Genomic DNA, 26,104 nt, shown 5'->3' on the forward strand with positions numbered 1-26,104 from the left:
ACTAGGTTAAGGGATGATCAAGCCACTTCCATAAGCCCACTTGCCAGTTTTGGTGGTGGTCAACCACCCTTAAAGTTGGTTCTAGGGGTAGTTAATCCTTTAGGGTTGTTTGGGCATTCTCTTAAGATAAAATCAAAATACTTCAACAAAAAATAAAATAAAATTCAATGACTTAATTGACCGGAGAATGCTAGGCCTTTTATTAGTGCTTTTGGAACAGGATTCTATCCCGTTTAAATCAACTAGAGAGTATCCAGTTAGTTATACTTTATAGGTATTTTTGTCTTTTCACTTTTTAATGAAACAAAAATAACCCTTCATTATAACTAACGGGATATGAGTAATGATATGATCCTAATTCAATGTTTTCCTAGTGTCCTCTTAGATCTAGGTAAATATTATTTAAAATTAAATTAAAATTAAAAAAAAAAAAAATTAAAAAAAAAAAAAAACACTAAAAGAGAACTTACATTTTCCTAATTAACACAAATTAGAACTTTAGAAACAAAGTTGAAATGTACAAAAACTTTTACGGATCCAAAATTTAACCTCGGCTTTTATATTGTAAAGGATAAATACTCTTACAAGATAATCTATAGTCTTATCTCAACAGACTCAAGATAACAAAATATTTTAGATTAGATAATTACATATTTGAAACTTTATAGATAGATTACATTATCTCATGAGAGTTTGTACATTTGAATTTAAATTGTAACTCTTCATATTATGTAATATTTTCAACCTTGCTAATTCAAATGTACAAACTCTCTTGAGATAATGTAATTTATTCATACAGTTTTAAATATGTAATTATTTAATTTAAAGTATCTTGTTATCTTGAGTTTATTGAAACAAGACCGGAGGTTATTCTGTGATAGTAAGTATAATTTACGTGTATTATTTTAAAACTAAATAGGACTTGTAATTAATATGTGGAGTTGAACATCTCAGATTCCTGGTGATATAATATTATTAAAGATCACAATTCACAAGGCACATGTTATGGTGACAATTATATCCAATATTATTTTTTGTCGTTTTTAATAAGAGATTGGGGATAATATATAGTGCAGCAGATGGAAGACCTGATTGCAGGGTTGACAGTTGAAATCAGTTTTTCTTTTTTCCTGGGTACAGTTGGAATCAGTTGTTATTCGGTTGTATATATGCATGTGCCATATTATACCACTACAGACAACAACAGTTATCTCTTATTTTCTTAATCACAGTTAGAAAAATATAATTAGCAAAGCTGTCTTATCACGTGAAAGATTAGTTAATTAATCACCAAGCGTTTATTTTCTCCATGTACAAAAACCCGCATAAACAAACATTAAACAACGACTTAAAAAAACATTTTTGTCTCTAAAAGCTGCTGCAGGAATTTTTCTGCCCGCCTCAAAGGGATGGTTTTGAACAGGCAACTGTTAACAAATCCTTTTTTTTTTTTTTTTTTTTTTCTGGGTACAAGAGATATTGACAAACACCCCCAAAACATACAACATTCTTAAAATTATAAAGACAATTAACTCACATCAAAACACTACTTATTCAAATAAAAAACAAAAAACACTCCCAAACATATTAATTGTTGGGAATAATTACACTCAACCAGCCCATCAAATCTTGAGCTTTAATGCTAATGACATCACAAGAAAAGCACTGTTGAAGTAAGTGTTTTAATTAGAGTCCGATTAGAACTCATTCAAGAATTTAACACAACAGTCTTACTCCAAATCTAATTGAAGTTAAAACTTCAGGTCCAATTCAAACTCTTAGCACTCCTACATCAAGGTGAAGAAGGAGACTTAATCCAAGTCTAACTCCACTTCTCAGCGCTCCTATACCATGTATAAACTTCCGATTGAATTATTGATCGAAGATCTGCTGTTCTAACATTAATAAACTTTGCTTTGCATATAGACAGTGGAGGAACTACATTTCAGCTCCCCAAGGCACCATGTTTTCTCCAAAAAAATTTAAAATTGTCTTTAATTTTTCTTTAAAAAAATTAAAATTTTACCCCCCAAAACTCTAATTGCTAGTTCCACCCTTTCATATAGAGTTATAGGGCTCTGTCATTTATTTGAAACATTTCCTTTTAATTTATTATTATTATTATTATTGTTTTGATTGTATTGAAGCTTATTGTTAGGCTATCCATCCCTTTTTATGTGTTTGATTTGTTCTAATCTTCCCTCCTTCCCTTTCTCTCCCCCTTCTCTTCTTGTTGTTGCTGCTCCAAAAAACAAACAAAAAGAATCTGTGAAATATCCTCTACAAACAACGGTTGTTAAGCGAAGGTCACTTAATGGGCCTGGTAGTGTCTAGTATGGTCGCAGGGCCAGACCGGTTGTGTTGCAAATATGCAGGTTTGTCTGATGGGCTTGCACCGTAATGTGAAAGCATGAAAGCCTAGCTCTAACACATATAGGCCTATAGACGGGGGCCCAAAGCCGCTCAAACCTAGTGATACGATGAGTAAGTAAGGCCCTATTCCTAGAAAATGATAAGGCTGCTGGGCGTGGGCAACTTTAAGGTGGAACAGGTTTTAAGGTAATTGCAAAAAGCATTATTTTGATTCAAAAACATTGAAAATAACGTTTCTCAGTTGTCATATCTTGATTGTCATGATTTGTATCAATTTCTTTTGATGGGTAGTATCACCTATCAGCCTATCAATGTACTATTGAAAATGTCATGTCGTGGGCAATGTGGTTGGCTATCAATACTATCTTCCAAGTGTTTTTTTTTAAGGAACATGATGTGATAAAAGCACTCTTTCCAGCTCACTAAAATTATTATTTTTTTAGTTATTTTGTTGAGATAATTTAGTAAAAAAAGCTAAAATATTCTATTTTCAGTTTTACCAGTTTAACCTAAAATAAATGATAAGTAATATTTAGTGAGTATTATTTACTTACTAAATAAATAAAAAATAATATAAATTTTCTCTGTCTTTCCTTATTATTTGAAAAGGTTAAAAAATAATAATAAAGAAGTATTTAAAAAAAAATATTGAAATCAAATAGTAAAAGTTGATAGTTAAAATAATGAGGCTGATGGAGTGCTTTAAAAAAATTGATAGTTATAATAAAAAGAAATGTACTTTTGATTATTTTGGTCAATAAAATTTAGTGAGGCTGATAAAAATACTATAAAAATGATTTTTAAACCTTAAAAAGTGTAGGAATTGCAAGTTGGTAAAGCTATGTCGATATATAGTGGGGAGTCATCGGCTCCGTTTGATAAACGATTTTGTCATAATTTTGGCTCTACACTATAAATCTCACTTTTTTATTTTTTTCAATATTCTCTTATTTTTTATTACTATTCAAATAAAAAAACCACTACAAAACAAAATTTTTTTATTTTTCCATACCAAACATTCTTGTTTTTTCACTTAAAAAAAAAAGAAAGAAGACATTCTTACTTTTTTTTTCTTCACATTAATCACTTTTTGCTACAGTATCGAACCAAAATAAAAACAAAATCGTTTATCAAACGAACCCGATCATCTTCCTCTTTAAGCCAAATTTTTTTTAAAAAAAGGCCAAAATAAGACTCGGCATCTTTTTTTTTTTTTTTTTCATGATATATATATATATATGATGATGATGATGATGATGATGATGAGATCCCTCCAAGACAAGATTCTTGTAAAGCATTCATTCCATACAAATCGGGTAATATTTTATAATTGTTGGTATGTTGGCCTTAAAGAATTGTTTGCATTAAAAGAGATTCAAACCTTATATCTCGTGAGACTATCACAAATACCAAAACTCTTGCCACTTGAGCCAATCCTTTGAGTTTAAATTGATCGTTATATCAAGTGTTAGAATATACGGAAAATATTCAATATATTTCATAATTACGTTGATATCAAATATTCTCTATTTATGGACTGATTGTAATAAAATATTATGATTGTAATCAAATCAATGAGATTTAATTACTATACTTGTATTTAGACACTATCCTATAAATAGCAACATTTGTATTGTAGACAAAAAAAGGTTAATGAGTATAATGTAATCCTTAGAGGTATTCTGCGTGGTGGATGTAGGTGTCTAATACTGAACCACCCGTAAAATTCTTTGTGTTTTTTTTCTCTCTCTTACTTCCGCTCATATTTCCACATCTTCATTATTTTCGTATATTCTAACATCAAGAAAAATGATTTATTTCATACAACTCTCTTAATTTTTAAAATTATCATTAGATATGTGAGCTCATGCCACACCTATCAAATAGTAATTTTAAAAATAAATTAAAAAAAAAAAAAAAATTCGAAAAAGAATATATAGTACATCTTTAATTTGTATCAATTTGTTAAGCAGGTTGAACTAGAATAGAATATAATCCCGTGGAACCCCTCCGACATGTCAAATCAATGAAAATGCCCATCCCTCATCTCATGTTAGAGCCCATATCCCCAAATTAATAACAATTTATAATTATTCAAAGAAATGGTGTGTTTCACATGGGAAGGGAAATTATTAATTATAATGAGGGAGGGTCCAAGATGGAAACCTCACCAGCAGCAATCACAAATGGTCACGATCATGTCCCACTGTCCCATTTCCTATTTCTTCCTTCCTTTTTTATTATTTTTCATTTTTAATTTTTGTTTTGTTTTTATTTTTATTGAAGGAGTCTACACTCTCTTTCCGAGGGCCCGAGGGGGTTTGTTTGTTTATGCCTGGCCACGTAAGAGACCAGACAATAAGACAGTCTACCAAACGCGTCTAATTAAGGTTTACAAAAAAAAAAAACGCGTCTAATTAAGACATAATTATGAATTATCCAAGCAATTAATGTGCTTCACATGGGATAAGCAAAATTAATAGTATATCGCGGTGGGACCAAAGATGAAAACTTGACCAAGAAAACAAAGAAAAACCGTCATCAATGCCCATGTCCTACAATCCCCTTTCGTGTCTTTCTTCTTCTTCTTCTTCTTCTTTTATTTTTTCTTTCTTTCTTTTTCTTTTTTTTTTCGGAAGTATTCTTTCTCTTTTAAAATAAAAATAATCTTATATAACAAATGAATAATTCTAAATACTTTTTTTTTTTAATCTCAATTTCATATTATTGAATTGTTGTGGCTATATATGCGCCTCTCACAAGTATGAGATAAAATTGAATATGTTATTGTAGTTTAAAACCCAATTGATTTAAAACTAATTCTAATTTCTACCTCAATTTTTTTTTTTTTTTTTTTTTTTTTTGGGGGGGAAGGGATTATTCAATTCTTTAGGATTTTTTTTCACAAACAACTTTAAGATATTTTTTTATATTCTTGTAATTTTTGAGTGAAAAATAGTTAAAAAGAAAAAGAAAAATGAAAGAACCAGTATATCTGTTGGGAGTTGGAACTGTTGGCTCATATTAATGTCAGTGAAAGGTCAAGTAGACGGGAGCAAATACATCCATACAAGTAGGGTTTAGGGTTTTTCCTATATATATGTATGATGTAACCCTGAATCATTAAGAGTAAAAATACAGCCGCTTTTCTGTGGACGTAGGCAAATTGTCGAATTACGTTAAATCTGTGTTTCGACTCTCTCTTTTCGATTCTATATTGTTCATCAATTATTGTCTACGGTATCAATAATTGGTATTCAAAAGACATTGGTACTTAAAATACTAATGAATTCAACACTAAAAACATTTATATCGAGAAGATAAATCATCTTCCATTAGAATAAACGAACAATAAACTTCTTTATCTAATCATTCATATCAAAGAAGAGACGAGTTGAATAAACAAGAAGTTGTTCAAAATAAAACATATATTAAACTTACAAATATTTCTTTTGCAGATCGATAAAAATGCATGTTAGGTGACCACTTGCGTGTCTATTATAGCTAACAATTTGATGAAGAACAGAAGTAAGAGTTTTCTCGAGTATTTAAGTGCGGATGAATTTCTACCACGTTGTTAAATTAATACTTATCTCAAAATTTTAAATTAAAAAAAAAAAATTATATAATCAAATATTGTAACCCACGTTAGTCTCCAAATCACCAAAAACCACGTCAGCCCACTTGTGGAGTCACCTGCCAACCACATGTGAGAATTTAATTATTTCAATTAAAACAAAAAAGCAAATCTTGTAGATAGATTGGTGTTGGTGGAGGGGGCTGACAGACACGCTGGCACTTGTTTTGAGCCTCTCCGTGCACAAATTACACAAAAGTCCTACCCACGTTCTTCGATTCACTCCTCCTACTACTAAAATATAGCATTTATCATCTTCAGTTTGTGTTCATATATATCAGTTTACACAAACTACATACTACTTAAAAATCAAAGAATAAAAGCAAAATGTAACTCTTTAGATTTTAGCATATGAACGTAGATTATAGACCGAACCACATAAAATTTATTGTTTATATTTTCTTATATTTGGCTATTGCCTTTATTTTTTGGCATTCGATTATCTTTTCTTTAATGATGATCACGTGCTGTGGGTATATATTGGTGTGACCTAGCTTTGGCTTTGATTATATATAATAAGCATCGATCCACGTTGTTACTGCCTTATTGGAGTATGAGTTTCATCCATACGATAAAGTGCTTTAATTAATATTATATTTATTATTTTATTTTTTGGACGAACGCTGATAATTTGCCCTTTTGGCTTCATGATAAAGTGCATTAACTAAACTAAAGCAAAGAATATATCCAGAAAAAAAAAGTTTCTATAATCCTCCTTTTGGGAAGAATGTCTTGATCATATTTCCTTTTTCTTTCGGTTGGGAGGGGGTGGGAAGCCTTTGTGAATCTTTTTGCTCACTTTTCTCGTCATTTCTTTTCTAACCATTAAACCATATCTTCTACGATCTCTCCTTTGATTCCTTCCATTGCAAAGAAGAAAAGCAGATCAGTACCAACAACAATAATCCAACAAAAGAAACAAAAATTGGCCTATTAAAATAATTAAAAGGCAATTGAAAAATAGTATATGCAATTTGGCTTCATGATTTTTCTATTTATTCTTAATTTTAAACTGACACATCCATGCCAGAAATTAACGTGACATGGAGGGCATAGGCTACTTTTGTCTTGGCTGCATGCCATGCATTAATTATAATTTATAACTAAAATTAAGTAATTTATCTTCTTGGTCAAAATATTATAGTATATATAGGCATATCCCATAACACATAGACCAAGCCGATCGACAAAACAACCAAATTAAAATATCCAAATTATTCGTTTCTTTGTCTTGTCGTCATGGAATGATAAATATATATGTTGCGGTTGGCACGATAAATCAAGTGGAGTACTGGACCTTCCTGATTAGACCTCACTTAGCATAATCCTACTTGATTGCATTTGACATCGTAATTAGCCTTGCTAGCCAATAATAACGTACACTTGATCAATCATCAGAGTTGGTTTATTGAAGGGTAATTATTAAGCCAGTTGGATATATAGATAATATTTAGGCGTAAATTCCTAAACTCTAACTCGATTTGATAAATTTCTTAAATTTTAAAATTTCTCAATTTAAACATCCGCGTTAGATTTAAAAAAACTCAACTCTGAGGAATTTTTATTAAACAAACTCAATAATAATCCAAATCTGCATTCTCAGGGCTCTAAGCATATATTTATAGCCACAAGACTCATAATTCTAAGACAACAATGAAATAAAGTTAGTTTAAAAGTCTACGAAAGACAACTAAACCAAATAAAAGACTAACAAAGAAACCTAATTCAAATAAAGGACTGAAAGATAAGATATAATAAAAGACTAACAAAGAAACTTAATAAAAGACTGAAAGATAAGATAAGATAAGCCTTGAATTCCAATCTAAATCATCCTCCTGAGGTTGGAGAGAATTCGCCTTCGAATTCGAACTGTTTTTTCCATGGTCCTTCAGATGCCCTATCAACTCGTTCCAGTCTCCATTCCTCAAGATCAAAACAAGGCAACACCCCCACAATAAGCGTGATGCTCTTTATCTTCGAAATATCTTGATGGTTGTTGCGAATGCCCCACCACACACCACTTAGCAATTCTTCGGATTTGCCGTACTTCACCCTTCCACATGCCATGAAAATCTTCAAATAACTAGCAACGACCCCGTCACTTTTTGATAGAACATTCCCCTCCGCCAAATAGATATCATCACAAATTTGGTTAGAAGAATTTGACAAAATAACATCTATCACAATGAAATCAACATAGTCAATTGGCTCAACACTAAAATCAAAGACTTTATCTTCAGGGCTCTTATCAGGCATATGATATTTAGAATTGTCGTCAAAAAGTGCAAAACTATCCGAAATATTTACATCTTCCAAGGGTTCCTCTTCTTCATGAAAAATTGCAAAACTATCTGAAAGATTTACCTCTTCCAAGGGTTCCTCTTCTTCATGAAAAATTGCGATACTCTCTAAAAGATTTACCTCTTCCACTTGTTTCCCCAATTCTTCAAGCTTTTTAGGACTCTTGATGTCGTGCAGATAATTAGTAACATTAGTCCCCGGTACCAAATCAAGTTGAGGTTAAATGTCTCGCAATGATGGCAATACTTTCGGTAATTCTGCTTGAACTATGTCGACATATCTCCCCAATAGCTCCTTTATCGGCCCTAGTACCTCTCCTTTGATGCCGCTTTCCTTGTCCGTCAACTCCTGCTTGGCTACGAATGATTGACCATCTCCTTGTGAAGGTTTTGGCTCCGCCCATGGGCTATGTAGCAACGTCAATTTGGTTTTACCAAACATGAAGTTGTACTTGTTCTTTGTTTCATCATGGATAGCAGCTCTATCATATTTTCATGGCTTTCCCAATAATAGGTGACACGTATCCATGTCGACCATATCACACCATATATGATCCACATATTTAGCTCCAATAGAAAAAGACACTAGACAACATTTAGAAACCGTTACCTCATTTCCTTTCGTGAGCCATTCCAACTGATAGGGAGTAGGATGTCTCTTAGTCTCAAGCCCTAACTTCCGAACCGCTTCCGCTGAGACTACATTCATACCACTTCTTGTATCGATGACAAGCTTGGCCACCTTGCCTCCTATGGTGCATGTAGTCTGAAATTGTCGGTATGCGTACCTCTAATGTATCGGGAGACCGATTGATGCTTGACCTCCTCCATCTCCCAAGACACCTTTTTTTTTTTTTTTTTTTTTTTTTTTTCTTTTTGGGTGTCGAGCTTGACGCCTACATCCCGTGATATAGCATGGGCTTGTGCCGTTGGAAATTCTTTCTGCACTTCGCACCCTGCATAAGGATTGACAGGTTCACCCTTGACGATAAATTTGTCTTCCGCCCCCTAGTATCTCGGTTTTGGTTGACAACGACGAACGCTCAGACCATCCATGTCGGCCAAGTGATCGATAGGAACCCCGTGTTGGATGCGTGCACACCCCTCCTTCTGTACGGTTAGACCACTAAACCTCTCATCCATGTGCCGCAAACGAATTACCGGTTGTTTCTTACGTGCTGCCTCTGTGCGCACGTGCACTTTGCTCATGTCTGTCAGACGGTTGCTCCTCCCTATTCATGGAAAGAAAACTAGAGCTCTGATACCAACTGATGCAGCGTGACTTAGTGGGCTGCAGTAAATAACAACATTAAGCAGCGGATAAATACTTATAGATCTTGATTCTATCAATGATCTAATAAATCTTCTTGACAAAAGCTAAATACATTCTAAGTTTTGAAGGAACACAAAGAAGAAACTCAGCTCTGAGTAATTCTTATTAAACAAACTTAATAATAACCCAAATCAGCATTCTCATGGCTCTAAGTATCTATTTATAGCCCCAAGATTCTTAATCCTAAGATAACAATGAAATAAAATTAGTTTAGAAGTCTACGAAAGACAACTAAACCAAATAAAAGACTAACAAAGAAACCTAATAAAAGACTGAAAGATAAGATAAGCCTTGAATTCCAGTCTACATCAACCTGTGTGGTCTTTTTTTTTTCTTAAAAAAAATAAAAAATAAAAAACGAAAATCAGGGATATTTTAGTGTTTTTAGGGTTTGCCGTTAAAAGTTAATGGCTAAATCTGATGGAGGGGTCCAAATTAAGCGCAATTGAAACTTCATGGGTCCAAATTGAGAGATTTTAAAGTTTGGGGAGACTTGTCAAATTATGTGAAAGTTTAGGGGTCTTTAGTGAAGACTGTGAAGTTACCCCTAATACTTAACTAACAGCTAAATTTATAGTAAGATGCTCATAGAAGTATGCCCCATTAAGTTAAATTTCTAGTTTCCTTCTTACTATGTGCTAACCCATGTAACTATTACCTAGGTGTTTCTTGATTTCATTACGGTTACATCCCCTCTAATTTATCTAGAGACAATCCCTTGGTTATAGGATCAGCCACCATCTTGATCAAGGGAGTGAATTCAACTTTGATTTCACTTCTCTCCCTAATATCTTGAATATAGTGATAATTCAAATCAATGTGTTTGTTCTTGGAACTATGTGTTATACTTTTTATTAATGACACAACATACATTTTATAAAACATATTAACCGGTTTGCTAGGCAGGGGTGGAACAATGATTTTTTGTGTTGGGATCCACACCTACACAAATAAATAAATACATAGATATAGTTAATCTATGTGTTTGTGTGCGCAAGCTCATCTAAAATAAAAGCAAACAAATCTTAAATTTAATTTTATACTAAACCTTAAGTCCTAATTGTATACAAAAGTTACATGTCTATAAAATAACATTTAAAAATAACTCTCATTTTGAATACAAAAGTTTTATAGCTTGTTATAGATATGTACAAATAATAATAACTTAAAAAGAACTTGACATCTCCTTCGAATTATGCTCGACGACGTTATTTAATAGAATAAAAATCGTCGATAATCATCTCTTTAGTGAAATCTTTAGCAATTTCTTTAGATAGCTACATCTAGGGGTGTGAAAAATTCATCATTGTCTGGGCCATGGTATAAAAAATTAGACCCTCGCAAACCTCAAGGTAGGTCCACCCTTGTTAGGTATACTTAAATTTAGACCGTCAATCTTTGGTTTAAAAAAAAAAAAAAAAAAAGTCCTTCCAAGCCCAACTGATTAAATATGACGTAATAGAGCACACGTGACATGCATGTGATAGTTTTTTCCTTGAAATTTCAAAATGCCCTAAAAAAATAATGGGAAGGATCCCCTTCGTAATTTAATTTCCTTGTCATTTTCTTCTTTCACATCTAATAAAAAACAAAAAAAAAAAAAGAAGTTGTGCTAAGATGAATCAAATGGTCATTTAACAAAAAGACAGGTGTGAAAAAGACCCTACCAACAGGGACATACATAAAACAACAACAACAAAAATAAAAAAAATAAAAATAAAGGAAGGATAAAAAATAGTACAACATTTTTATTTATTTTATTTCAAAAGTAGCATATGAAATGAGGTCGCCTATGTGGAATCGGGTCCTCCAATTATTCTTTTTTTTTTGGGGCTGTTCTTTAATTATTCATGAATAAAGGGATAAAGATTAAAAATTCCTTTCAGACCCCACACCATTTGGTGGGCATAATTTCTGTTCAAGAGCTGCATTAAACACAGCTACAAACTTGGAAAGGCGCGGTCTTCCACAAGTCAAGAGCTGAGAGAAAAATAAAAGCTATTTTATTTTTTACTAGCAGTGATCGAAGCTATGGCCACCCAATCTTCTTGAAGATTTTGAGATTTTGTGTATATATATATATTGGCCACCCAGTGTCTCTTAAGCTTACAATCCTTTTGTTCTTCTGCTGCTGTCTTTGATGCTCGTCTGTTCCAGCTCAGAGATCATAAAGAAAATAGTGGAAATGTTTTGTGGCAAGAACAAGAAGAAGAATGTTCACAAGGCGGGTGAGAGCAAGAAGATCAAAGGAACAGTGGTGTTAATGAAGAAAAACGTGTTGGACACCACCGACATGAAGGCCTCGTTTCTTGATCGGATTCATGAGTTCTTCGGCAAGGGTGTCTCCCTGCAACTCATCAGCTCTGTTCATCCCGACCCAGGTCAATCACCCTTTCTCTTTCTCTCTCTCTCTCCAACTTCTTTATGAAATTTCAATCAAGTAGCTTTTTTTTTGAACAACTTTCTAGCACTGCTTCTTTGATCTTGCTGAGTAAGCTGCAATGATAGAGATGAATTAATAGACGTAAGAGACTGAAAACTTTGTGTTGTGTATTATAGCGAATGGACTGAGAGGGAAGCTTGGAAAGGTGGCTTACTTGGAGAACTGGATTTCAACACTTACTTCACTGACGGCAGGAGAAGCTGTATTCACGGTTGGAATTGAGTGGGATGAGTCCATGGGTGCTCCTGAAGCTTTCATTGTCAAAAACCATCACCACAGCCAGTTTTACCTTAAGACTGTCACTCTAGAAGATGTTGGTGGCCACGGCCGTGTGCATTTTGTCTGCAATTCTTGGGTTTATCCCCAGCATCATTACAAATACAACCGTGTATTCTTCTCAAACAAGGTAATTTAAAGAGTTTTAGATTATCTCTTTAAATCTTATTGTTGATCTTATCGAGTCCACTGTGAATTAATTTCGTAGAAAATGGTTAATGGCTGCTTACCATATGGATGTCAAAGCACTGACAACTTATAATCTTTGTGCTAGAACTACCTTCCATGTCAAACACCTGAGCTTTTACGGCACTACAGGGAAGAGGAGCTACTAAATCTACGTGGAAATGGAACAGTGAGGAGGAAGTTTAAGGAGTGGGACAGAGTCTATGACTACGATTACTACAATGATTTGGGAAGCCCGGGCAAAGGGTCAGATTATGCACGCCCTGTTCTTGGTGGATCAGAGAAGTATCCGTATCCCCGACGAGGGAAAACGGGTCGAAAACCAACAAAAGCTGGTTAGAAATAGAAATAATATACTGATTTTTTAGTTGTTAAAAGCTGCTTTGACAAAGTCTTAAATTGGTGGTTGCTCTTTAATTGTTTTAGAATTTCAAATGGCATGAGGCATGTTAAGCATTGAATGATTTTTAGGTGTATTTTGAAGAATGATTTTTATCATTTTGAGTCAGCAGCTTGATATTCTCATTGTGACAGATCCCAACACTGAAAGCAGATTGCCACTTCTAAGTCTTAACATATATGTTCCAAGAGATGAGCGGTTCGACCACTTGAAGTTCTCTGATTTTCTTGCCTATGCTGTGAAATCCCTATGTCAGATATTACTCCCAGAGCTTAAATCTATATTCGACAAAACTATTAATGAGTTTGACACCTTGCAAGATGTACTTAATCTCTATGAAGGGGGTATCAAGCTACCCAATGGACCTACACTTGGTAAAGTTAGGGAATGCATTCCTTGGGAGCTACTGAAGGAACTCGTCCGTAATGACGGTGAACAATTCCTCAAATTCCCAGTTCCCGATGTGATCAACAGTATGTATAGAATTTTTCTCTGTTTCACTTGGCATTTGATGCTTTAAACTTCTTAACTATGAATTATAAAGTTTTTATGGCAAAATTGCAGAGGATAGGTCTGCTTGGAGGACAGATGAAGAGTTTGGACGAGAAATGCTTGCAGGAGTCAACCCTGTCATCATCCGTCGCCTCCAAGTAAAATACTACTTTCACTAGATTAGTTGATTAATAATGTTGAATGCTCTTTCTGCATCAACATCTTCGCCAAAATGCTGTCTACAGGAATTTCCCCCAACCAGCAAGCTAGACCCTAAAGTATATGGGAATCAAAACAGTGCAATAAGAGAAGAGCATATAGAGAACAACCTGAATGGGCAGACTATAGATCAAGTATTAAACATGCTTCATATGTTTCCTGACTATATCTACATTACTATACTTTGTTCTATATTGACAGCTAATATCTATTTTGTTGTTATAGGCAATCACAAACAATAGGCTGTTTATATTAGATCATCATGATGCACTAATGCCATACCTGACAAGAATAAACTCAACTACAACAAAGACGTATGCCACCAGAACGCTACTTCTACTGCAAGATGACGGGACATTGAAGCCGTTGGCGATTGAGTTAAGCCTTCCACATCCACAAGGGGAGCATCGTGGTGCAGTCAGCAAAGTTTTCACGCCAGCAGCAGAAGGTGTTGAAGGCTCAGTGTGGCAGCTGGCCAAAGCTTATGCTGCTGTAAATGATTCTGGCTACCATCAGCTTATTAGCCACTGGTACGATGCCGAAGAAAAAAAATACTGCGTGGTAGCAGATGACAGGAGCTTGACCTTAATCTAGAATGCATTTTAAAATGCTTCCGGTTGTGTTTGCAGGTTGAACACCCATGCTGTAATAGAGCCATTTGTGATTGCGACAAATAGACAGCTGAGTGTGCTACACCCAATACATAAGCTTTTGCATCCCCATTTCCGGGACACAATGAACATAAATGCCTTGGCTCGTCAGATCCTCATCAATGCCGGTGGCGTGCTTGAGAGAACAGTCTTCCCAGCTAAATTCGCCATGGAAATGTCTTCTGTTGTATATAAGAACTGGGTGTTCACAGAACAGGGATTACCTGATGATCTGCTCAAGAGGTTAGCAAAGTTTGTTAAATAATGATTTCTATAGTTTTAATCTTTATTGGAATGGATTTTGACCCATTTTTTTGCTTCATTTAGAGGAATAGCAGTTCCAGACTCGAGCTACCCCCATGGCCTCAGACTTCTTATACAGGATTATCCCTATGCTGTTGATGGGCTGGAGATCTGGTCAGCAATTAAGAATTGGGTTAGTGAATATTGCTCTTTCTACTACCCAACTGATGACATGGTCCAAGGTGATTCTGAACTCCAATCATGGTGGATGGAGATCCGCCATGAGGGTCATGGAGACAAAAAAGATGAGCCTTGGTGGCCTAAGATGCAGACACAAGCCGAGCTTATCCAAGCCTGCACCATTATCATATGGGTGGCTTCTGCCCTCCATGCAGCTGTCAATTTTGGGCAATACCCTTATGCCGGCTACCTCCCTAATCGCCCAACAGTAAGCCGCCGCTTCATGCCTGAGCCGGGGACACCCGAGTATGCGGAGCTTGAGTCAAACCCTGACTTAGCCTTCCTGAAAACAATAACAGCCCAGTTCCAAACCCTCCTTGGTGTATCACTGATAGAAATTTTGTCCCGGCATTCAACCGATGAGATTTATCTTGGGCAGAGAGATACGCCTGAGTGGACTTCAGATTCTGAACCACTAGCAGCATTTGAGAGATTTAGAGAGAAGCTGATAACAATTGAGAACAGAATTATAGAAATGAACAATGACAACAAATGGAAAAATAGGGTTGGGCCAGTCAAGGTGCCTTACACCTTGCTCTATCCTAACACCTCAGATTACTCCAAACAGGGTGGGCTCACTGGCAAAGGGATTCCCAACAGCGTCTCAATCTAAAAAATTTTATTTGCTACTAAAATGTCTATTTTTGAAGCAGTTGCCTTTTAGTAAGCAGTAGTGCTAAATTCAAAGATTGTCAGGTAGCCTCTTGTATCCTCATTTCCCCCCCTTGATCAAGCAATGTACCTATTTTCCTTATGTATGAAATATGTATATATATATATATGCAGATTTGCAGAAATTATCTCCAAATATCTACATATTATGCAATATAATTGTTACATTTAATTTAATTTCATATGGGTAAATTGGCCCACCATTAAATATCAGTTTGAACCCTAGGAGAGGTCACCATTATGCAGAAGCAAGCAAAAGTTTAAATACCATATCGTGGGATTAAGATCTCCTCAATTTCAAATGAAATGGTTAATATTCATTTTAAAGTTGGTACATCTAAAAGTATATATTAAATCATGTAAACATTTAGATGTATCAACTTCTAAATTCTAACGATAAAATGAATGCTTTCATTGGAAATTGAAAGGATCCTTGTCCATGCACTGAAACTACACCCATGAGCCCGCATTATATAACAGAGGTGTCTACTAAAAAAACGCCATTGCAATTGAAAACTTGAGACAATCTTCTTCGCGCCATCCCGGGTTCACCAAATATGCAAGTCTCAGAATACGTGCAATTAACCAGCCGCCATGTTAAATATATTACAAAAACAACTTTTGTTGTACCAAAACATTCTGTAAATTAAAAAGTCCTCTCTACGCACATATCAATAGATAACTTCACCAATACAGTATTAAGCCACACACGAGATGCAATAAAGTAGTAGTAATATTGCAAACATCTAATTCAGTTGCTTAATTATGTCGACTACCCATGGAAATTCACCAATTACTAGTCTTTCCCAAATCAAATTCACATGTCAAAGACATATTTATTTAACTAGTTCTAGGTTTAGAAAATATGTCAAAGGCGTGCAGATGACAGACCCAACAACATATCACACATGTAGCATATATAGATTATGAAAAAGAACAAAGAAGATGTAGGAGAGGACTTTACCCTTTTGCAGTGAGTGTGGAGACATGGATGTTGTTCAACCACTCTTGGCAAGGCCATGGTTCACAGTTCCCACACACAATAATACAAAGCAGGTAGAAGCGCCAGCGCCGGCGGCGGCGGGACCTTCTTCATATTTCCTTCCCTGGTTGAACCTCTCTCACTCTCCGTCTCTTCTCTCATTTGATGCACGCTATACGTGCCACACGCCAGTTCTTCAAGTATGCCGGTTCCGATGAGTTTGAGTGACACGTATGTACCTCCCAGGCTCCCATAATGTTTTTTTATTAAAAAAAAATCTAGAGAGATATGGTTCACACACGACTCACACGAGGGGTTGGTTAACAGGTTAACAGCTAGTCCCACCCGTAGGGCCTCCAACTATTTTTTATTTATTTATTTTTACTTCGGAATTTCATAAGTAGTTTGTTGTAAAATTGATGGAATATAAAGAGACTAATCTATTTGATAAATGTTTCAACAATAGATATTTATTTGAAAATAATTACAAGGAAGAAAAGCAAAAGCGATATATGTACTGGATTTTAACAATATAAAAGGCTTTTCATAAAAAAGTAAAATTATAGGATATGATTTTGATAAAAAAAAAAAAAAAAAATTAAAAATCTAAAAATTGTGGATCTTAATGGTTTTCCCAACTAACCTGAATTAAATTCTATATTCAATTAAGTAATAGAGATGAATAATGATGCCAAATGTTTTAATAATATATGCTGATGCAATATAGAATTACAGGTTTATAGTGCTTTAAGACTAGAAGTAGGTTTTCGCTTGCCCCTTTCTATTATATTAGTAAAGCAACAAGAAAATGGATGCGAGTTGCTAATGCGGAACGGCTTTTGCGCTAGTGCTTGTTTGTTGCTTGTTCTTTTTATAATTTCTTCTTCAGTAGAATGTGAGAGATTACCATTTGATTTACTAGAAGCAGAAGAATAATTAGTAGCAGGTTATCAAACCGAATATTCGGGTGTCGGAAGGTCAAGGAAGTTGGTGACCTGATGACAGGGGAGCCAGCGACCGAAGACCTGGTGAATGGCGGCTGTAACTATAATGGGTAATGGCTTTCTAGCATTGGCACCTCAATCTATTGCTTGTTCATTAGCACAACAACTTTCGACCTAGAGCGCTCATCCATTGCTTATTGGGTATACATGGTAAAGTTTAATCCAAATGGCTCAATTGACTAGTTTAAAGCAGGGTTGGTTGCTAAAGGTTACCCACAAACCTATAGTATTGATTATGAGGAGACCTTTTCTCCGGTTGCCATTATCTCCTCTATTCGAGTGTTGATTTCTCTTGTTACTAACCTTGATTGGCCTTTGTTTCAGTTAGACATTAAAAATGCCTTTCTACATGGAAATTGGCATGAAGAAGTTTATATGAAGCAATCACCTCGCTTTGTTGCTTAGGATATGTAGGTTGAAGAAAGCCTTGTATGGTTAAATTGTGATGGGTTTGCATCCAACTAGCTAGGCCAGGATAACCCATACTATGAGGACTATTGGCTTGGGCCCAGATCCATACCCAAGCCCATGATCAGGCGGGCTCTCTTTTGTCCTGCAGTGCTATTTTGGAACGATGCCGTTGTGACTTCACTCAAAAACAAAAAATAAAATAAAATAAAAAAGGTGAGGTGAGGTGAGAGTCGAGAGAGATCGTATCAAAATCAGACATCCTAATTGGTCGAAGCCATATCCCCTTATCCACACCCACATCTCTACCACCCGTCTAAAATCCTACAAACTCTCCCAACAATAACTTTATTCGTCCCTCACAGCCTTAAGACCATCAACCATCATCAGATTCATCACCTTATCTCAAATCCTTCATGGCCATGGCAACCCAAGCCTCCCTCTTCACCCCACCACTCTCCACCTCAAAGTCCGGCGACCGTGTCACCGTGCCATGGAAGCAATCATCGACCTTGTCCTTCACTACTCCTAAGCCACTCAAATTCTCCGTGGCACAGCGCACAGTTAAGGTAGCTGCTTCCGTGGACGAAAAAATCGAGGCTCCCACAGGGGCTCCAGTGGGCTTCACCCCACCTGAGTTGGACCCAAGCACCCCCTCCCCGATTTTCGGCGGCAGCACCGGGGGTTTGCTCCGTAAGGCCCAGGTTGAAGAATTTTACGCGATCACATGGGAGAGTCCCAAGGAACAAATTTTCGAGATGCCCACCGGCGGTGCAGCCATCATGAGGGAGGGTCCGAACCTGCTAAAGTTGGCTAGGAAAGAGCAGTGCTTGGCGCTGGGGACCAGGCTGAGGTCAAAGTACAAGATCAAGTACCAGTTTTACAGGGTGTTCCCTAACGGGGAGGTCCAATACTTGCACCCTAAGGATGGGGTCTACCCGGAGAAGGTGAACCCAGGCCGCCAAGGCGTCGGAGTGAACTTCCGGTCAATCGGAAAGAACGTGAGCCCGATTGAGGTCAAGTTCACCGGCAAGCAAGCGTATGACTTGTGAGGTGTGGGATGCTTTGCTAGATGTCTGTGATGTATTTATGATTTTAATTATGTGACTGTTATTAATGTTTGTAACCTTTTATTTTGTTTTCCAAGATGCTACATTACATCGAAAACATATATGTTCCATTTTTGTTTGTCCATGCAATTAAGCCAATATTGTTTTTTTCTTATTTTTTATTTTTAACAGCAATCATTTAGAATTCATTGATAAGATATCCAGAGCATAAAACTCCTACATTTCAGAGTATAAAGTTCTGATAAATCATAGCCAAATGTTATAAGGTTACAAAGAGAATAAAGCTCTGATAAATGAAGTTATATGATAAATCATAGTCAGATGCTAGATGCTATGATAAATCATAACCAGATGCTATAACGTCATATATATAGGATGGTGTAGTTTAGAGGTGTGCAAATTGACATTTATTAATGAGATATGATAGGAGTTCAATTGAGTTTCATTTAAGACTAAACTTTTATTTAGCTGACATAAAGCTACATAAGAGTTGTGTCAGGTTTAAAATTGAAATTTCAAAAAAGGTGTGTGAGTGAACGGTTATTAATTGCATAATTACTTTGGTGGGCAATTGGCAAAAACTGCACATATAGGATGATGCAGTTTTAAAGGTAAGCGTAGGCAATCAATAACTCTGTGTATCTTTGAGTACATTTAGGTTGAAAATAACTTCTATAAGGGTCTAGCATAAACCAAATCTTTTATGCCTTCCAACATAGAATTGACACTCCAAAAAATTACACCAAATTCCCGCATTTGATTAGAAAAAAAAAAAAAACGTATCAATCGTGCAATATCCCCTCTCTCCATATCAATCTTGCAATCCCCTTGCCCCAGTTACCAAACTGATAACAAACTCACACTCCAGAAAACTGGACACTACCTGCATATAACAAGTGTAGAAAACAACAAACTATATATACTATATATACATTCACCTGCTCTTTTTCTTCTTTTTTAAAATTTTTTATTTTAAACTATTTTCATTAAAGAGTAAGCGTGGGACAAAACCTAACATGAATAATAGGTATGGTAGAATTTTCGATGAATTCTAAATTTTCTATGAGCAATTAGAGGTGCTCTCAACTCTTATAAATAGTTTGAATTTACTATTGATTTTTATTCCATAGCAATGCAGTACTTAAATAACAAAATACAATAAAAGAGTCTCATGAGAAACAAACTTCAATGTGAATTATAACTCAACTATTAACATAATTAAATATATTCTTACTAATACTTAGTCTTGACACTAAGAGTCCTACCCACACAACAATAACAAAACAACTAATGATTTTTTTTTTTTTTTTGACATGTCCGCACAATAAAACAACTAATGAACTCTTTAAAAAAAAAAAAAAAAAAAAAAACTAATGAACTTAACAAAAAACAATAAAACACTAAAAAACGAAATAACCTAACAGATAATACTTCTTAACAAACCCACTACCTAACAATGACTACACGTAATATAGTAGTGTTTGTTAGTGGCGGTGTTTCTTAGTGCTCTAGTGGCATTGGATTCTTGAATGGGGAAATGGGATTACACGATTGATATGTTGAAGAGAGGTAAAAGTCCTGTATTTTCCTTTTTAATTAATTTGGTGTAATTTTCTGATGTGTCAGTTTCCTATTGAAATGCATAAAATACCTAGTTATTGGTAAGTCATTATAGAAGTTATATGGTTTGACGATGATTATTATGACATTATTAATTGTTATTCTACTCATGAGAGAGCAGTTTTTGTTTCCTTCGTTTGGATCAAAGTCTACCTCTAAATTTGTCCACAATTGTCAATCAGATTAAAAGGGATTTTGGGTTCACCATAACAATTCAATCAAGCTCCTCCATAACTAGTCAGCAATCATACAACAAAAGACACGCCTATTTGATGAACACCAACACGTGCGGAAATAGAGAAGTTTGAACACAGATGATTAGATGTCTATATTTAGAAACTAGAATGTTACAAGTTTCAACACTAGCTCTATGTAAAGAATATAGGGGAAAATGCAGTTTACCCCCTTGAAGTTTCAGGGGTTTTTCAATTTTAACCCCAAAGTTCAAAAATTGGCAATCTATCCCCCTGAAGTTTCAAAAATTGGCAATTTAAACCCTCCGTTTAATTTTTCCGTCTAAATGGACGGAAATCTGTGAAATTACATCACTACCCTCAGTCTTTTTAAAAAAAATTTCCGTCCAATTTAACCGAAAAATTAAACGGAAGGTTTAAATTGCCAATTTTTGAAACTTCAGGGGGGTAGATTGCCAATTTTTGAACTATAGGGTTAAAATTGAAAAACTCCTAAAACTTCAGGGGGGTAAACTGCATTTTCCCCAAGAATATATATGGGAAGAGTGGAAACAACAATTACAAGAAGAGTGATCTCCTTAACATCTCAGGTGCAAAAGTCGAAGCCCAAAATCTAAGCTCATTTCCATCGTGATTCCAACCAAGCCCACAAAAGCCAACAAAGCCCAACGAAAACTAACCTTAACATCAATAGTGCAAAGGTGAAGTGATGTCTGTGTAGACGTAGGTGTGACTGAAGTGGTGCCGACTGCCGAGTAACTTTTGAAAACTCTAGAGTGAGAGATAGAAAGAAAAGAAGAGAGAGTGAAGTTTTTTTTTTTTTTTTTTTTTTTTAACTTTACTTTTGTTGAGGTTTTGCCTTTTAAATTTGGAAAGATTTAGTATATGTTGTTATGCCATTTAAATTTTTTAAACAACATAAGGCCATGTTCACGGTTAAATTCAACAAAACAAAATCTATACTATAAATAATTTATCTCAATTTTACTTAAAATGAAGATGGTCATATTCCAAGTAAAAAATGAAAAAAAAAATGATAACGAGTGAAGGAACTGTCATGATAATAACATTGACCTAAACAAAAAAAATTCTAATTTCATCGTATTTGTTAGAATATATGAAAAATATATATATGGAATATATGTTAGAATATATGGAAAATATTCTAACAGTATTGAAGCAATTAGTCGTTGCTATTCACTTAAAATAAAAATGATTATATTTCAAGTAAGGAGGAAAAAATTAAGAAGGATAAGGAGTGAGAAAGAAACCATTACATCTATATAAAAAAGAGTAATGGTAAGGACTATTTTTTTATTCTCTTAAAGTTGATGTGGTTTTCAAAATCACCATTAGATCAAAATTTAAGTATGATTCATCTAAAATTTAATAGTAATTTTAAAAGTCACATCGACTTTAGAAAGATAAAAAGAAAATAAAAAAATAGTTCATAGCATTACTCTAAAAAAAAAACGTAAGATTTTTTGTTTTTCTAATTTCATTGCATTGAAGCAATGAATGCTAAAAATTATATATATATATATATATATATATATATATATATATATATATATATATTGTGGAAGATTTGGTGGAATCATGTTAATTCATGTTGTTATACCTACCGACCCTAGCTTCCTATCACAATCGAATGAATCGATCTATTGAAATAATTATGGAAAATGCCAAATCTCATGACCATGCCAAGGCTGAGTCGAAGATATGAATTATTTCAACAACTAATTAACAATACTTAAATGATGTGACTGCCTTAAATCCTTATCAATCAACATTTAACTACATAAAATATGATCTTTCGGGTACATATTTAATGAAAGAAAGGACCCTCCATCACCTCTGAAAAAAATAATAAAAAAATAAAAAGAAGAAGAAGAAAGAAGTACGCGTACGTATCACATTCGACCAGCTTGTCAAGACAAATAATGCATGTCTCCAAATTAAAATATAAATGAAAAGTTAGTGGCGCATATCTTTTTTCACGTACCCTTTAATTTGGAAGACAAATTAAACAAAGAGATAATATAAACTATTATTTACCAACACATCAAGATCAAGCTCATGCATGGAATAAAAATAACTAAGGATTTGTAAATAAAAGCTAGCTACATGAAACTTCTGGAACGCCCAAAACGTCATTTATTTTTGGGTAAAACAAAAGAGCACGCGGCGTGCTATGCACACCGGTGCAAATTTTTTTTTTTTTTTTTGGCGTATTAAAATATTAAAAAAAAAAAAAAACTTTTTTCCTTCACGGCGTGCTATGCACGCCGCGTACTCCCAATCAGGACTCTTTATTTTTTGGAAGCTAAAAGAAAAGAGTTTGTGATGTGATCTTTCCTTGATGGTTAAGTTAGAGACTAATAAAAAGTATATAAATGAATGCATCTTTAAATAGTTCACAACAGTTTCTTACTGGAGGCGTTCTAGTCTTAGAAGTCAAGACTTAATTCGTCTCTTATATAATTAATAGTCTATTGTTTCTTTATTTAAAGGAAAATTATTGATAAAAAAAATATATTAATTGATTATTATTTTAGAATATAGTTTAATATGTTTAATTTGAAGGTCAAGACTGGCTCTCTCAAAAAGTCATTGAAGATCAAGGTTCTCTCGAAGTAGTCGATTTATTATTTATTATGGTTTTTTATTAGTTAGTGCGCATAAGCCAATTACACCGAAGCTCAACTTCACCCGTTCAGTATTTTATTGAAATAGACGGACCTAAGCATTAATTTATAATCTTAAAAAGGAAAGAGGAAAGCATGTGAATTACAGCCATACACGTGGGTTAATATAATTCATTCTAAGAAAAAGGAAATCATTATTGCGAATTACAACTACCCACATCTGCTTAACATACTTTCATTATATGGACAACCCATTTTCATACATATGAACAAATGCACATTCAGATATATCTACATGATTGGGATTGCAATCTACAGTCGTACACAGCTGGGCCCAACCCAACGGTTTGAAGATCTTGATCGTCAATCAGTTAAGCACCACCGGCCGTGATTGCGAGGATCGAATCAATCTCGCTTTTGGTACGGCTGATCCTTTGATCATCACCGTCCATTCCGCTTACCCAAACTTCTGGAATTACTTGTGCCAAGCTGTGGACAGTCTCTAATACGTAATCGGCTTCTTTGGTTTTCACGCTCTGTCCAACCTTCACCAAAAAAAGAAAAAGAAAAATATTATATACACGCTAATTCCTTGTCAATCAAAGATTATTCTAATAATTAAGATATGAGTTTGGAAGTGTTGTCATTGTGTTTAGTGGGTTCCATATAGATTAATTTAATCCCTGCATTAATTGCAACACTTCCTATTAATTAATTATTTCCTTTGGTGTCACGTCTGAAACGAGACAACCTATGTCAATCGAATGCCGAATTAATTTTAAGTTTTAAACAGCAATGATGTGAAATTACCAGGACGGTTCGGAGACCCAAGGCTTTCCCGGCAGCGACGTTACGGACGTTGTCGTCGAGAAACAACTGCTCAAAAGAAACGGACACAAACAAGTTAACACCGTTAACCTGGCCACTATAATCGGCAATGAAATGACTTTACGAGAATCTATCGTATGTATTTCACGGGAGTACCGTTCGCCGAGGATCAACGTCTGCGACATCCAGCGCGATCTTCATGGCGTCCATCGACGGCTTTAGAAGCACCGGGAACTCGTCGGGCCGGGTTGACCTCGAGAGGTTCGGGTTCATGGTCTCGAAGCATATGATTTGCTCAAAGCAGTCTTTTAATCCGAGCCGATCCAACGCCTTAACCGCGTGATTCCGATCCGAATTCGTGAATATCTGAAATAAACCCAAAATTGGATTTGAATCGTTTAGTTAAAGATTAAATTCAATGCCTGAGAATTAATTAAGGATTTGATTTGAGCTTACGATTTTTCTTTGGGTAATGCTACGCATGAGGTTTCGTAGCTGAGAATCCGGTTTGATCAAATCGTAGGGTAGTCTACCGTGTACGAAACTGTGGTCAACAAAGGTGACGAGGAAGAGAAATACAATTTTGATTAGTTCAACTCAACGACAAGAAGTTTCGATTCAAAGTTAAAATGGGTGATTAGAGGGATAAGAATCTCTGCTTCTGCTAACCTGTGGTAATCATCGGCGTCGATGTCGTAGCCTAATGCCTGTGACAAATACAGAAATTACTCAGAAGAAAATCGCAGGCAGAGCAAATTTGTCAGCTAAAAAGTAAAGCAAAATTTGTGTCTAATTTCAAAGATTTCAGTTTCTGGGGAGTTTAATGAGTGAATTACCCGCAAACCAGCTAGAGAGCTGCCGTATGTTTTGAAAAGCTCAGCTCGGAGAGTGGAGGCCTTGCTCTCTGGGAATCCGAATTTTTCCACAAGGAAATCTGCAACAAGAAATTAAAGATAGTCAACAACTAAGATTGCAATGAATTGATTAAATGCGATGATTCATGAATATATGAAATTTCGTACCATCGATGTTTTTCTTGAGAGCTTCGGCAATTCCAATCTTGGAAGAGTACAGAGTGTCGTCCAAATCTGTCTCAGAGAAGCCCAGAACAACGATCAGACATTAATTCAGAGGACACCAAAAGAACAAAAAAGAAATTCGTGAGCTGTGTGAGAGATTTACCGAAGATGAGGCAGTCGAAAGGAGAAGTAGAATCGAGAAGCGATTTGCTGCAAGAATCCATGGCTTGACGAAGAGGGAGTGGAGAAGAGTCGCTGAAATTGTAAGTCGAGAGAGATTAGAATCAGAGTTGCGGGCTTTTGGAAATGCGGAGAGAACAGATATTTATAGGAGAGGACAGAGGGAGAGTGACAAAGACGTGGACGGATAAGATGCTGCTGACTCAGGTAGGCTTACTTTGAGTCGAGCGAAGGAGATTGGGAGCTGAGTAGATTGTGGGCCCCACACGCCAGATATAGACCATTGTTTCTGTTGGACGATAATTGCCCCGGCACAAGACCCACCTATTTCCTATTATATCGCAGTTTGGATTACAGACAAAAAATGGAGGTCTCTGTGTCAGCTAGTTATGTCCTTGAATGCAATAATGCTATTTTTATTTTTCTTGGTGCCCATATTAAATGATTGAGTAGTATTATTAAATTAGATAAATGATTTACTTAAATATTTTTTTTTGTCTTATTTTATAAATTTAATAGATTAATTATTAGATAAATAAATTATATTATATTTTATTAAATAATTGTTCTTTTGTGGCTAGGCTCTTCCAACAAAAAAATTATTTTTCATGCATTAAATATTATGAGAACCACGCTACATAGACTTTGATGCGAAAGTATGATGTATAATATTACTTTAAATATTTT

The 26,104-nt window shown here is 35.0% G+C and overlaps 3 protein-coding genes across 3 annotated transcripts; 2 read left to right on the forward strand and 1 right to left on the reverse strand.

The window, feature by feature from the left end:
• The first annotated feature begins 11,589 nt into the window (after positions 1-11,589).
• On the forward strand, positions 11,590-15,636 carry LOC132191407 (putative linoleate 9S-lipoxygenase 5). Its single transcript, XM_059606402.2, has 9 exons — positions 11,590-12,024; positions 12,203-12,492; positions 12,637-12,883; positions 13,083-13,421; positions 13,513-13,598; positions 13,686-13,793; positions 13,885-14,189; positions 14,289-14,552; positions 14,637-15,636. The coding sequence occupies exons 1-9, from the start codon at positions 11,784-11,786 to the stop codon at positions 15,403-15,405; spliced, it is 2,649 nt and encodes an 882-aa protein (XP_059462385.1). The 5' UTR covers positions 11,590-11,783; the 3' UTR covers positions 15,406-15,636.
• Positions 15,637-18,168: 2,532 nt separating this feature from the next.
• Positions 18,169-19,082, forward strand: LOC132191067 (photosystem I reaction center subunit II, chloroplastic-like). The gene has a single exon (XM_059606088.2). It carries the CDS (start codon positions 18,275-18,277, stop codon positions 18,908-18,910), a length of 636 nt encoding a protein of 211 aa, XP_059462071.1. The 5' UTR covers positions 18,169-18,274; the 3' UTR covers positions 18,911-19,082.
• Positions 19,083-23,526: 4,444 nt separating this feature from the next.
• Positions 23,527-25,521, reverse strand: LOC132164573 (Haloacid dehalogenase-like hydrolase (HAD) superfamily protein). The gene is made up of 8 exons (XM_059575107.2): positions 25,401-25,521; positions 25,241-25,306; positions 25,055-25,152; positions 24,888-24,925; positions 24,675-24,762; positions 24,375-24,584; positions 24,201-24,266; positions 23,527-23,935 (listed from the first exon to the last, which is right to left on the reverse strand). The coding sequence occupies exons 1-8, from the start codon at positions 25,459-25,461 to the stop codon at positions 23,762-23,764; spliced, it is 801 nt and encodes a 266-aa protein (XP_059431090.2). The 5' UTR covers positions 25,462-25,521; the 3' UTR covers positions 23,527-23,761.
• Positions 25,522-26,104: the final 583 nt, after the last annotated feature.

The sequence above is a fragment of the Corylus avellana genome, chromosome 2 (assembly GCF_965113065.1).
Source record: "Corylus avellana chromosome 2, dhCorAvel1.hap1.2, whole genome shotgun sequence".
Taxonomy (NCBI): domain Eukaryota; kingdom Viridiplantae; phylum Streptophyta; class Magnoliopsida; order Fagales; family Betulaceae; genus Corylus; species Corylus avellana.